At 38.1% G+C, this 14,787-nt stretch overlaps 1 protein-coding gene across 3 annotated transcripts in view; it reads right to left on the reverse strand.

Annotated features, from left to right (window-relative positions):
- EPHA6 (EPH receptor A6) overlaps positions 1-14,787 on the reverse strand; it is a 501,230-nt gene that overhangs the window by 60,814 nt on the left and 425,629 nt on the right. For all 3 annotated transcript variants that reach the window (XM_014947321.1, XM_014947319.1, XM_014947320.1), the window contains one exon: positions 2,684-2,893. In XM_014947321.1, coding sequence (XP_014802807.1) covers positions 2,684-2,893 — 210 coding nt within the window. The remainder of the gene's footprint in view (positions 1-2,683; positions 2,894-14,787) is intronic.

The following is a 14,787-nucleotide window of genomic DNA, read 5'->3' on the forward strand; positions in this document are numbered from 1 at the left end:
AGACATGAGATCCAGTGTGGGGTTCTATTCTTTTGTTACCTGAAAAACTGGTTAAATGTGAAAGTCTTCACTGAGTCCTTCACAGCCACTGTAACAAAAATTTCTTTCTTCCCCCCCCCACCTTTGGCCATAATTGTGACATTAAAAAAGTGACAGGACTATTGGACTGCCCACAGAGAACATCTGCTGGACCTGCTCAAGGGGAGCAAGACCCAGAGAATGGAGCATACGACAGGCAAGAGCATCCCACAGAAACCTTGGCTATCACCAGATCGTACAGAATGACTATGGCATGGAACAGGGACTGGAGCAGCCAGTCAGCCCTCAGGGATGAGGGAAAAACATTTCCCAAGGACCAGAGGTGGCAGACTAAACCACAGTGATTAGAAGTCTGCATGTGAAGACTTGTAAAAACAGAGGGGAATCGGGTTAAAGGAACGAGTGTTTTAAAGTGTTTTTATTTTCTATTATGCCTGACTTTTCTTCCTGTTTACAAAGTTTCTAGTTCATATTGTAATGACACATCACATTTCCCCACCTGAGTTTCAAAGCTTTTTGATCTTCTTTGTGGAGTTCAAGGTTGAAGCTGATTCACATTAAACATCTGGCTGCCACAAGGTCCTGCCACATCAGCTTCTGTAATGTACCCTCTTTGTTTGCAGTATCCTGATGGACATGCTATAGATACCTGCTCAGTGTGATTTTCTAGTACAGCATGTGGTTGCAACCTTGGAGGACTGAAGCAATGGCTCTGAGTTATTCCACCTACAACAGCTGCATCACAGGCTCTCAACGTTAACCAGCTAGGTGAACCAATAGGAAAATAGTGAGCATTTCATCAAGGCCCTGTCCAATGTTTCAAGAAATCCTTCAACACAGATACATTGCCATGAAATATTCCTTTTTTTTTTTTTTAACAACATAGCATTTCCTGATTAAAAGCAGCACTAGCTATGATAAAAAAGACAGGTGCTAACTACTCTAAAAGCCTAAACTCTAATTGTTTGGTATTGGTATCCAGTAAGAACTTAAAGGATAAATAAGAGCGAAAGCCTCAAATTATCATTTGGTATTTTTTCCTGAACCTAACTGGGAGAGACTGCTTGGCAATTTCCAGTGCTTTCCACCAGCTGAGCTGATTAGCCCATGATCAGTGCTGAGCAATGTAACTAACTTGCCTGTCACTGGGGGCATTTGCTGCCAGCTGAGCACGCTCACATGGACAATTAGCAAGGCTCAGCCAACATGTGATAATTGGTTAATCTGAAATAATGTTTATTTTTCCTTTCAAGCTCCATACTAAGAATCAGTGTGAAGCAAAAGAGGTTTTGAGAAGTAAATGAGGGAATGCTCCCCTATAAAGGAAAAAGCCCATTATTCCCCCCCTGCCCAGCTTGCATATTAATACTGATAGAAAACCTTGCAAAGTGACTTGTTTTCCTCTAGTCAACTTGCAGTACTGTGTAAGAGGTGGAATTTACAGCCAATTTATCAGAACACCCCTATTTCAGGCTTAAACTAAATATTTATATATAATTTATATAAAAGTCCTGTAATCCTATTACAATAGCTATACTGAATTCAACAGATACACCAGAGACTTACTATGATACAGTTAAATTAGATGAGCTCCTCATTTTGACCATGCATCACTTTTTAAAGTGAAATAGAAAAAAGGTTGAAATAGGTCAAAATAAATTATTTAGTGCTAATTCATTATCTATATTAGAATTCTGTCACTGTGCCCTGTCATGGGAACATACAAATTCTGTGCATCTTGTGAGAGTACTAATGAGAATGTACCCTGACTTTGAAATAATTTTAGTTTCAGTGATAGATACAGAAGTTACTTGAAATCAGCTTATAATTAGCTAAGATTCTAAATGTTGTAATAATCATAACAGGAACATAACTGAACATTTTGGTATAGTGAAAAAAATCCTGTATCTGAACTTTAATTTTATTAGCATCACCACATTCCTTTCCCTACTTTCTGCATATTGCATATACAACTTTCTTCTTCCAAGTCAAATTTGAACAAGCATCTCCACATTCAAGAATTTTTCACTTCAGTGGGACCCCCACCAACACCACAAACCAACCAACCAAAAAACCCACCCAAACCCCATTTTCCACTATAACAATTTATTTGCATCACATAAGAAATTTAAGTATTAACGAGAGTTAAACCTTGAGGGAGAGGTCCTACATATCCTGTTAGAAGGTAAGCTTAAGTAAAATAAAATGGAAAATTGAATTTATGAATGCAAGTCTTGACACCATGCTTCATTGGAAGTGGAATTGGCGAGATTCTCTCCTTCCCCATCCCCCTTTTTAAAAACGTATCTTTGTGAACAAACAGAAGTTAGCAGAAAGGGAAACAATGTGGAAAAGAGAAACAAAACAAAACCCAAACAAGAATGGAAAAGGTCTCCTACTTGCACCTGACCATTTGCTTAAAAAAAAAATTAAAAAAAATTGCCAAAGTTTAACGCACATCCCTTACATAGCCAAAAATTAAAATAGGTTCCCTTAAGCACATTCACAGCACTATTAAATCACATGGACTAAGAATGGAACAAAGCCAATTCAAACTACTAATCCTATGGCACAGACAGATCTGAAACTGGAATAAAAGAGGCACGAGGCAATCAACTGTTCAAATTAGATAAGACAAACTTACGCTTGTTGTGTAAGCAGCTTCAGGGTCGTCCTCTAATACTCGTGACAAACCAAAATCAGAGACTTTACACATGAGGTTACTGTTGACCAAGATATTACGGGCTGCCAGATCACGGTGCACGTAGCCCATGTCCGAGAGGTACTTCATGCCAGATGCAATTCCCCGCAGCATGCCAACCAGCTGGATAACTGTGAAGTGGCCATCATGCTTCTGCAAGTAAAGATGCAAGGTCAAAGAATGCAGCTACTTTCCATTCATTTCATACTAGTGATATTAACTACAGCTCATATTTAAAATACATTTGTAACCCATCCAGCCAACCTGCCCGCTGCAAGTTTGTTTTTCAAGTATTTAACTCGGTCAGCATTGCAAGCTATCCCATCTCTCATTGTACAGTTTGTCCCCCTTTTCTTCCACATGTTCCACAACCTTCCTACTGAGAGCATCTAATGTCTTTTATCCTCAGTTACTAAGAACACTTTCCCCAAGCACTGTTTTTTAATACAGGAATAACAACGCACAGAAAAATCCTCTCCTCATCTTATTCCATGGCCTCAGGAAACAAAATCCCTCTCATTTTATAGCCTCAGCCTTGATTGTCTGCATGAGGTACTGCTGTTACCTCACTTCTTTGCTTTTTTGGAGGGGTTTGTTTAAAAAAAACCAAACAAACCAACCTGGAAAGATTTTGGGACTTTACTTCATGTCTGTTCTGCACCTAACACCATATATTCTCCAAACACTAGATTAAGAAGGAGATTTGGGCTGAAATTCAGAGGTCATGTGGCATTTCCAAAGTCTTCCTAGCTGACCAAGCCCATTAAACTCAGACCCATGAATGCATTAAGCTGCTTAACTCCTGCTGAAATCTATGGGAGTTGAACATGTAAATAAGAGTTATGTTATTAACCACACTTGTTCATCCAATGAGTCTTGGTGTGCCTCAGTTTCCCATCTGCCACATTAAAGTTAACGTCCCTGTATCTCCTACCTCACAGAACTGTCCTGAGTTGTGGCAGTGGGGACCAAGTGAGTACCTGTACAGAAATCTGATTATGGGCGCTTTGCCTGGTTTAGGTCTGCCCTGTCTACCATTTACAGGAGATCGCTTACAGCAGTGTTTTTGTGACCTCAGCTGGAAGACATTTAGCTTCTCATGGATTATTCAGTGTGTCAGGCTTTTATGTTAGCAGGAGCAGCCAAACAAAAACAAACAACTCTTCCCTGCAAGCAAGTTAACTTTCCATTTTCTCTTTCAACACCTTCAGCATTGGGCTACAGACAAGTTGCAGTGTTCTGATCAGCATTCAGGACATTTCTTTAAGCAAGATGATTTTTGTATGGGAGAACTTTACAGTAAGTTCAGTAAATTCCTTAGATTCAGCAAAGCAGCAGGCTGAACTATACTGATATGCTTAACTTGATCCCTGATCAGCAAAGTATTTCAGCATTTCCATCACAATTCAATTTTTTTGGACTTGTATCTAGCTAGGCAGGACATAAACATTTAAAGAAATAGGGAATTAGTACTCAGATTACCAAAAACCTCACAACAAACAAACCCCAAAACCTCAGATATGGAGGAGTTTGCTGTTATTCCCTTCTCACGTTATTAACATATTTTCTGAGATGAAGCAACACTAGACCAAGATCTGCCTCTAATCTATATTACGGAGCTATTTAAGAAATTATACATTTTTTAAAATGGTAAGTCTTCTAGTGTGCACAAGAGGCTGCTAAACTGAAAAAGCTTTTTGCCTATTAAGAAGCTGGAGAAATTAGATCCTAAAGTTACTATTATTTAAGTAAAACCTATTGGGTACAAACAGAAAGACAGATAAACTTAGCAAACAGAAAAGGCAGACAACATAGATTCTGCAATTTGTAGAACTGACAGTGTCCTGAAACTCCTTCAACTCCTTTCATAAAAATCAATTGGAAGAAAATCCTAAATGCAGCAGTATGTGAAAACCTGCATTACAGGCAACATTCACCAGTTACTGACCAATGCTGCTATGTCGGGTTATAAGACAATAAGACAAAAATCAGAAAGAAAACAGTAAAAGATAAGCATGGTTGTTACATTGTTAGATTTCCAAGCTACTATTTTAAGCTGACATGTCAGAACGCAAAAATTCAGATACACACCTTATTAACTAGACCTTACAGCCTCATTGTACTTCCCAGCAGCCTTTGCATTTATGGAGCCATGCTTCCATCAGCAGCCAAATGTCTCTTAGACTTATCCAAGCAAAGCACATCCAATAACACTTCTTTAAAACCAGCTATTTTTTATAGCAACTTTTCCCCTCACTTTTATGTCAGTGCTCTGGAGCCTTTCTGTCTCCAAATTCCCCAAGCAAAAGTAGAGGCAATTGTGTCACACCTATAAGCAACCTCCTTCCTTTGTTGTCTTCATCAAAGCCACCTGTAGGCAGTTAGTTCTGCAGATGACACTTAGCTGGGGATCAAGATACAAGTGTGATAACCAGACATTTTACAAAAGGCCATATTCTGTTGTGGGTCTATGACATAGACGTATCACAAGCCCCTAGCACAAGAATAGGGGGAACCTCTCAGAGTCTAAAACATGCTAGTGAAAGATATTTAAAATAAAAACTTTCCATCTAGCAATTAAGCAAAGAGAGTCAAAACAGAATACTCTTAAATACTGTAAGTGTCTCCCCATGAATGTAGAGCATGAACTCTGTCCAATGTTTTATGTAATGAAGCCACACAGGATTTGGGGTTTGCTTTTTATTTAATAATTCTAAATGTTCAATTGACTCAAAATTCATTAAGCTAGTTGCAAACAGTTAATACTCTTCACACTTACCCTGTATGGATAACTTTGTTTTAGCTAGCTGTAGAATTAGGATTTGGAACAGAGCACCTATGACTTTTGCAAAACAACCAACCAAGTTCCCCCTATCCCTCTCCTCCCCCCTCCCCGCCAACAAAGCACCAAATAAACACAACCCCCCAAATTTCTAGATTTTACCTTCTTATCATTGTTAACAGCTCCATTCTTTCAACAAACTGCAGTCATCTGCAACACCTCCCTTAACCTTTTGTCCCCTTGGATCACAAGCATTCATTCCTTCCTTCCTATTTTAATTTGTGCTCTTTCAAATCTAGACCATGCTTGACTGATTTTTCATAAAACATAACCTTTTCCTGCTCTTTCTAAATCTCAGCATTTGCCTTACCAGTGTAGCTGAAATGCCTGAGTCAAAACCAATCTCATGCTTTTTTCAATCCCTCCCTCCTCCTTTCAAAATTCTTTGGGCTTCTGACTTGACATAAAAAGTTCAAGCTTCTTATCTCCACCTTTAAAGAAATGACAGACTTGCTAACATACCAGTTGCATTTTTATTCTGTCCTCCTTCTCCCTGTGTATATTTCTCTGAATCCTTTTCTGCATCTGTTCTCCTCTGTTTCTTCTCATGCTTGGTTTTATATCGTTCCATTGCCAGCCTTGCAGCTGGAACAACTACATTTTCCCTGTCAGCAAAAGTCTTCTCTCTCAAGTCTCTCTGTAGCCACTTCTGCATCAGTTTCCATGCCAGCTGTATTCCTTTATGAACTGTTATCTTCCAATATATCAAAATATTTGTCTGATTTAAGCTGATCAGGACAGAGACTATGGGCCATATTTAACCCTTGGAATACTCAACTAAGTTGATGAAATTATACCAGGTACGAATCTGGCCTTCGTATTTTCAGCATTTGTAAATCCCCAGGTACATCTGTGAGTCAAACCAATCCTTTGGCAACCTTCTATTATCTCCTTTGATTCTCTTGTCATATAGGGACATAAACCACCCATCTGAATGATCTGGTGGTTGTTATCCAGGGCTATATTGAGATTCCCACGGCTGAGATTTGAAATACGCTTTTGATAGGATTCCCACTGACGTGTTAAGGGTGTTAATCAATACTGGCAGCAATTCAGACCTCAGTGGACTTCCCACACTTATCCTATCATCCCATCAAATTTTAATCAGGCTTTAATGGCTTTGCTAAATAAATTTTTCTCATCAGCTGAGTATAGATGCAATATCTGAGTAGTTGCTACTGCATTTATGCAACCCTGCAAATGCCCTGAAAAAATGTTTTTTCATTCTGATACAATTTGCTTTTGAAAACCTTATGTACACGAAATATTCTCTTCCTATTACAGACTTTTCAGTAGCGCTGTCATATAATGGGTCAGTGAAGATGGTCGGTCACAGAATCACAGAATCACAGAATCTTAGTGGTTGGAAGGGACCTCTGAGTCCTACCTACTGCAGAGGAGGAAAGATGATATCCTAAGTTTCTCCAGTTGTTTTTCACTCTCTAGTTTCCAGCTCCAGCATGCACTAGTTCAGTGCTTTTCTACAAGCTCATGGAATTTTTCTTCTTCAGAAGATTTTTTTCTGTTTTACTACTCAATAAATTTTTGGAGGTGTGAATTTTACTGTATTGTTTCTGGACTTTTGTCTATTCTAAAATCCACTTCTTTATTTGCCCTATAAGTCAGAGCACTTCTATGCCATTATATTCTGAGAAGAGTGCAGGATTTGCTACAGGTCTAAATATTTTACTGCAGATAATTTAGATCTTAGTTTAGATGAAGAATAGCATCGAAAATGGTGCGTTTATATCTAACTTAGATCATATTCACTAGTGACAGTTCCTACTGGTCACTATATGAAAGATATACCTTTGCTATGCATTGTTACTATTCTACCACACAAATTAAATGGTAGAACTTTATCAGGATAAATATTCCAAAATTCCAATTGCAGATTGGTATTTCCTGGAAGTATAACTCATGCTTCATACTATCACGTGGATTGCACTCAGGTTTATATTACTGATATTGAATTAGGTCAATTGTCAATTTCCTGGTTAGTCAATTGTTAATGGGATTCCATTCAATTACTAATACCTAATTTCATTAACTGCAATACATAAAAAAATTAAATTACTTTAGTTCATTTTAAATGCTGCTGACTGATCCTACACAAGAATCTAAGTACCTCTTCAGCCATTAAAAATATGGGAAATCCTTTTATTATTAAAAAAAATGTTGCAAGATGAAGCCCTTCCAAAGCTTAATTTAGGATGCAACAGCCACACTCAAATCTGGGCCGAATAGCAGCAGTATCCTTGCAACCTGTGACCCTGTTTTCATTATTCAGCTACAGCAACAAGAAAGGGATACTCTGGCATAACCAAGTGCAGTGGAATATAGCTGTCACAGAATCACAGAGCTGGAAGGGACTTTTAGGAAGAATCCAGTTCATCTCTGCGCCCTGTGTCATTCCTGACATGCTTTTCTAACCTGCACTTAAAGGCCATTAGGGCAAATACCACATCTTAAATAAGATGCCCACTTAAATCAGATGCCTCTCTTGAGCATAGCACTTTGACTAGCACAGATTTCGATTCCTCTTTGCAACTGCTCTTTGCAGTTGCAACACGATGATTAAATATCTCTCTTGCCCTGTTCTTTGGCCTAAACACAAGTTCAGTCCATGGATCTCATTTGCTTGGTAACAATTCTTTTTGGTTATGTTGTAGACTCTGCCCACCTACTTCACAGACCTTGAAGGGGAAATTCCTGTTTCTATATTCCATTGTGGTATTTGCCATTTTTGCAGCAACGTGACATCCCTGATCTGCTGCAACCTCTAGAGTAATTTATTCCAGCTGACTTCTTTCTGAACCATTATTCTCTGTCCTCTATACCTGATTATTCCAGCCTCGGTGGAGTATTGTGCTCTTGTCCTTACTTATTTCTAATTAGTTTTAAAAACTAATTAGTTACTAAATTATTTCTTAAATTTGTTTATGTGGTGATGTTAATTTCTCACTCTGTTCTGCTGTCTGCCTGTGTTCCTACTTGGCTTTGCATTGCCTGAAAATTTCATATGTTTAGTCATAGTCTCAGGATCTGGGAGGTTAATGAAAATGTGGAGAAACGTGCTGCAGAACAACCCTACCTCATGTATCTTTCCATCCAAAGTTCGTTCTCTCCATAAAATATGCAGCCAGTACTGTGTCCACATACAGAAGTTTCATCAAGACCATATTTCTCTAGCTGCTCCTAAAAATCTTATAGGATAGAGTTTTAAAGCCTTACTAAAGTCAAGATTTATGATATCAACTGCTTCTCCTATATCAAAAAAACTTGTACCCTGTTACAAAAGAAAACAAGACTTTTTGACATAATTTGTTCTTGACAAATCCATGTTGGCTCCTACTTATCTTGCTGTTATCTTTAAGGTGCTTATAAATACCTTTTTGATAATTTGTTCCACAAATGTTACAGCAGTTGACATTAAGCTGACTGGCCTGCAATTTCTTGGCTTCTCTTTTCCCTTCTTTTTAAAGACACGGATGACATTGGCTCTGTTCTGATCTGGTTTCTTATGTATTTTCCACAAACTTTCAAAGATAAAGAGCACAATGAATGTGTCCACATTACCTGTCAAATTCTTTTTGGCTTCAAATACAAGACAATTTACAATAAATTTCTTGTTGCTCAGTAGGAAAAATATCCACAGTGATAGAAAATATCCAGCATTTCTAAATTAACTTCTCACAGCAATATCAGAAATACTGTTTTCTGGCTCCTTTTAGTAGGGTAAAACATCGCTTGAGAACAAATGTTGGTTCTATACCTTCAGCGACAGCTTCTCAGTGTAATCTTAGATCATGTAAATACACGCCACTTACACTTTCACTAAGGTAACACATTCATTCAAACTCAGTTCCTAATTGCCCAATTTTTTTTTTTTTAATTAAAAAAAAAATATGGTATCAGCAGTCTCTAATGCGGGTTTTCTTCTTTACAGAGTCAGTTTTTTTGAAAGAAAAATGCTACCTTTGTCCTACCAGGAAAGGAACGTGCCTCCAGTAAATACAGAGGCACATGAATGCTGCTTGCGAAAGCAAAAGAAGGAGTATTAGTTATGAACTCTAATGTTGTTGCCTCTCTGGATGCAGATAAATAATAACAGGAAATATTACACTTAGGAAAGGCCATCTGGCCTCTTTTCCCCAAAGCTGGCCCTGTCTAGTGAGGCCATGTTAGATGGATATACAACATATACTTTACAACACTGTTTTGTAGAACTTTCTGCAAGTCTTCATTTTTCTTTTTTTCTCCCTTTCCCCCAACTCACTAAATGCAGGTATCTGCTGCAGCATCTAAACTCTAGTTGAAAAAAGGGTGAGCCTGATAGCAAAGCTGCTCTGAGAATACCTTCATAACGATTACTGCATCAAAGAGCAATATATCATAATATTTTCTCCTTCTAGTAACATTTTTTTTTTCACACATTTTTACACTTATCTTAGGCTCTGCTAGAGAGGCCTCAAGGGATTAAAATTTGGTGATGAATTCCAGGGTTTCATTTGCTGTATAGTCTGCTGCAGTTAGTGCTCTAAGGCAGTTAAGCGTATTTTTTATAGAAACTTTGGAAAATACTTCCTTTGGAAGAACAAAATATATTGTACAACATTTTAACCTACTATGTATGCCTGTAGATAAATCTAACTTTTTTTTACAAATATTTTAATTTTCCAAAGTGAAAGAAAATATATCACTCACTAGTTTTTAGGTAGGAAGAGGAGCACTACTATTACAAATAGTAATAATGAAGGAGGCAAGACAACCCTGTGATTACTCTAGGTACATTAATCCTTTCTTCCTACAGTTCAGAAATTCACAAAACTGGGCAAGACTGGAGCATCTTTCAAACCTAAACATCTGTCTCTTCAGGGTACAGTTAAGAGAAAATGCTGCAAACCCTGAGGAGCTTTCTTTCCCACGTTGATCCCTGGAGAGTGCACATTCCCTTCCTAATAAAGAAGGGTGAGAAAATACAGTGTAGTGGATACAGCTGATAGATTATTTTGCTATCAGGCCTGCTACAGAACAAGCTCCAATACCATGTTTTCTCATCTGATTAATATTGCTGTGTCCCTGGTTCTTGCCTCACTGTGCTGACTGTTGGTTAGCACACCTTGGACCCCAAGCCAGAATAAAACACTGACCCTGCAGTGCAGAAAAATACTGAAAGAAGTTAAAGTACACTGGTGAAAGTTTTGGGGTTCATTTTACGTGATTCTAGTAGCCAACCACAAACAAACATTCCCAAAAGTCAACTTCTATGTTCCTTTTCCATGCCTTAAATCCATGACCATACAGAACAGCGTACAAGGAGGATGGGTGCAGACGACAGCCCGCAGATGCTCTCCAAGTAGCCTTCTGTACAACTGAACCCAAGAAGCAGTAGCCCCCCCAGACACACAAGCCACCTAGCTTTCTAATCACCCTGTTCCTGTCTATGCGATGTTAAATCCAATTACTTTAGCCAAGAATGACCCCACTTATGGAACTGTGAAAACACTAAATTGCTCCATAAGTGTGTGAGGCATCTACTTAGACAGTGGGCTGAGCCAGGAAGGGGATATCAGGGTGAAAGGACCAACTTGGAGACAAAGGACCTTTATAGGAATCATTGCAATCATCTGACAGGCAAGACTGAGGGAAATGTTGTGGTGTCCAGCACAAACAGCTAAGGAGTGAAATGGGATTCAGACCTGGGTTATATTACTGTATGTATGTAAATAGGGTGCAATGTGGCACTCATCTCTGTTTTCCTTCAGCAAAGGTGGGGTTACATTTATGTCATGTATGAAGATTGCAAGGTCACCAAACAGTGATTCAATACCCACGTAGTTGACTTAGTCATGGCCATGTTTAAAGAATTGACATCTCAAACCCACGGTTGTGGCAAACTGCTTGTTAAAAAGCTTTTGTGTTTTTTAGGCTTTTTTTCTTTTTTCTATTATGCATCTCTCTTGGCTGTCTTTCTTGTTGTATCTTCTATAGTCTGTATCAACAAGCCTGAGAAAACACATCTGACTGCATTTATCCTATTTAATTACTGAGCACATCTTTCTATCAATACAGATAGCTGCCCTTTCAACTCTTTGTGTGTTTATTATTTTCCTCACACGTTTGCAGAATAAGCGATTGCTAAGATCTCCATTACACAGGCAGGTGACTGGAACGTAAAGACAATGTCCCATCCAAAGTCTGTGTGTGAAGTTGGTAATAGGAACTTGTACCTGAATCTCCTCAATTCACAAGCTAAAGTATTAGCCACTTTCTTTCCAAGCACAGGTTAGTCCTGTTTGACAGCTGCTGGAGTAATACTGAAAGAAGAGACTCTGGTCCCTGAGGAAATACTAAGCTGGAAGCTCATATCCTTTTTCAGAGAAATCTCTCCAAGTGTTACTGGAAGTAAAGTCACATGTATCTTATTTCTAGTCAAATGAGTATTTCCTTGACAGCAAAATTCAGGTATACTTTTGAGAGATGATTAATTTACATATATCAATCTTTTATGAGAAGAAAAAATAATGGAGCTTCATTTTATGGAAATGAATTTTATATAATTGCAAAAATAATGCAGGAATTTTCTGAGGAAAATTTAGTGTCAAGTATTTCCAGCAATTTAGGATGTCTGGTGGTGCACAATTGCTGTAATTAATTACCATCGTCTTACAGAATTGGTTCTAATTAGCTTATGCTTTTCCACTAAGAATATAACTGAAGCATCTTCATATTGCAAGTGCATGCTAAAATTTTTCCCCAAAAGCTCAAAGTTAGCAGCCAGCATACAGGATATTTTCTAGGGTGGGGAAGACAATCTAGCTAAGCTTGCTGTTTAATTCATACAAATAGCAGAAAGTAAGGCACTGGTTTGGGTATTTGGCCACATAACTACAAACAAAATACAGCACTAAATAATATGAAGGATGAGTGTAAGCTGTTGGCCTGGAATTCAGGGGAACTAATTTAATTTCTACTTTCTGTTATTCACTTTGTGCACAATCTTGTGCAGATGACTTAACATCACAGTGCTTCATTTCCTTATATGTAAAGCATGGAAGTAAAGGCTATTAAGACTTTAGCTCAAGGGTCAAGGGGAATTTCACTTGGAGTTTATGATTCCTCACACAACTCGCACCGGCATGAGAGCTAACACCCCACCAAGGCAGTGAGGAGGCTGATGGCAATATGATGTCTTCCTTGAGGAGTCTTATGGAATATCCTCACACGGTTTATCACAGAGTTTCACTTGGAAATTGTAAAATTGACCTGTTTTTGCAGGCTTTTGGAGAAGGACAGGTTGGACGGATGTGTTGGTTAATTTTTGCAGGTTGAGGTGTAGGTGGAAATTTTTTTTATGGTGAGAAATGGCTTTTTTTCTCATCTCTATAAAACCTTTGCACTGTAACAAATGATTCTTTTAAATAGTAAGAAAGATAGACTATCTTATAAACCCTTCCAAATCTCACCACATAAGAATTGTTATATTCACTGAACACCTTTCATTAGGATTGCTAAAGATAAACCCTCTCTGCTTCTTTGTATCTTCACAAAAGCTTTTAAAAGTGGAGACTTATATCTGCAGGAAACAACTATTATTAATGAAGCAGCTGGGTTTCTTTTTAAATAGGTTACTTTGCAGCTATTTGCTCTGCTAATTATTAACAGAAGTGCTGATGATATATCTACAGTGCTTTGGGATGCTGAATACTATCTAAAGTCCTTTTAAAAAGCATTTTAGAAGAATAAACCATATCTGAAGTGCGAATTGAAACTAAAATAATATACATGGAAACCAGCTGCAGAAATGATTAGCTCACATTTTCTCCCAGCAGATTTGCCTACAAATATATCTGATGCAATGTGAGAAGTATTGCTTCACAATAACATCATAATTTTGCTGATGTCAGTTTCCATTACAGTATCCTAATAAGTAGTAACTATTCTGATAAATAAATGCATGTGAAGAATAATGGAAATATAGATATCATAGTAAAGCAATTCAGAGAAAGGCAATTCTCTCTCATGAATTATTTCAGTATTTAGTTTTATTCTTTTCTATGAAATTCTGTGTGCACACACGCAGAGCAGGGTTTCAGGCCCAGGCAAGTCTTCCTGGAGCACTGATGCAAAATTACAGATCAGGGAAACCCCAGGTATTCAAATCAGCAGCAATCTGTCTGCTGCAGATGGATATCGAGATGATCCAGAAAGGCAAGGAGGGCGATTTTTAAAACCTACCCAGTTTCTAAGAAGAACTTGATGATATCAAACTGTGTCCAGAAAAATAACTTGATTTTGAGAGATCAGCAAATTCTCACCAGAACCTGTGGTGCTAGTGTGTTTCTGACAACATAGCAGATGTCTGTCATGTGTCTTGACAAAGGAAAGAAAAAAAAATATTTGGGAGAGTTGAGGAAGAGTACGGCAGGAAATAGTAAAGAAAAAATACAATAGAATAATCAAAAGCAGAAAGACGGGAGAAACAATGTCTAGAAAGATCTAAGATAATGGCTCTGATGTTCTTAGGGTAGTATGCTTTGTTCCCAGTGCTCTTCTCCGCTTGTGGCTACCTCTTTTCTCAACCTGCTGTCAAACAAGTACTCTTTGTATGACTTTCTCTCCCGCTCACTGATTTAGTCTTCTTTCTAAAGTGTTGGCTGTTCTTTCCCTCCCACTTATTCAGCCTTTCCTCTTCGCAGTTTCTCCTTCCTGCCACCATAGCATCCTTGATCATCATCATCTAGATTTTCCTGCAAATATATTCACAGCCATTTGTTGAACATCACTCCTTTGCACTTGGGATACCCTTTCAAACAGTCCACAAAACCACAATCCCCTGATACCGTGCCCCAACTTGCCTACAACACCAGCTTTACCATTCTGCAAGTCAGCTATGGCGAGGCAGTGGGCTAGTAAGGATTGAAATTTACTGTTTAAGACAAATTTTAAATACTTGGCAATAAAATTATTCACACAGGGTCTTATGCCAGTGAACCTCTGGAGCATCTCCAAGGGTTCTGTTAACAAAGAGACCATTTTAAGATCAGTTCAGCTTAGGGGGTCATCCTTTCCTTATACTTTTCTAAGAAATAATAAATAAAATTGTACCAAATATTATTAGTGTTTTCGGTAGCCCTTCTTTAATGGTTATTTGTGACCTTTAGGGGTTAATTAACGGCAGGACATTTCACCCATGAACTGT

This window comes from Calidris pugnax, unplaced genomic scaffold (genome assembly GCF_001431845.1).
Source record: "Calidris pugnax isolate Ruff unplaced genomic scaffold, ASM143184v1 scaffold95, whole genome shotgun sequence".
NCBI classification, from domain to species: Eukaryota; Metazoa; Chordata; class Aves; order Charadriiformes; family Scolopacidae; genus Calidris; species Calidris pugnax.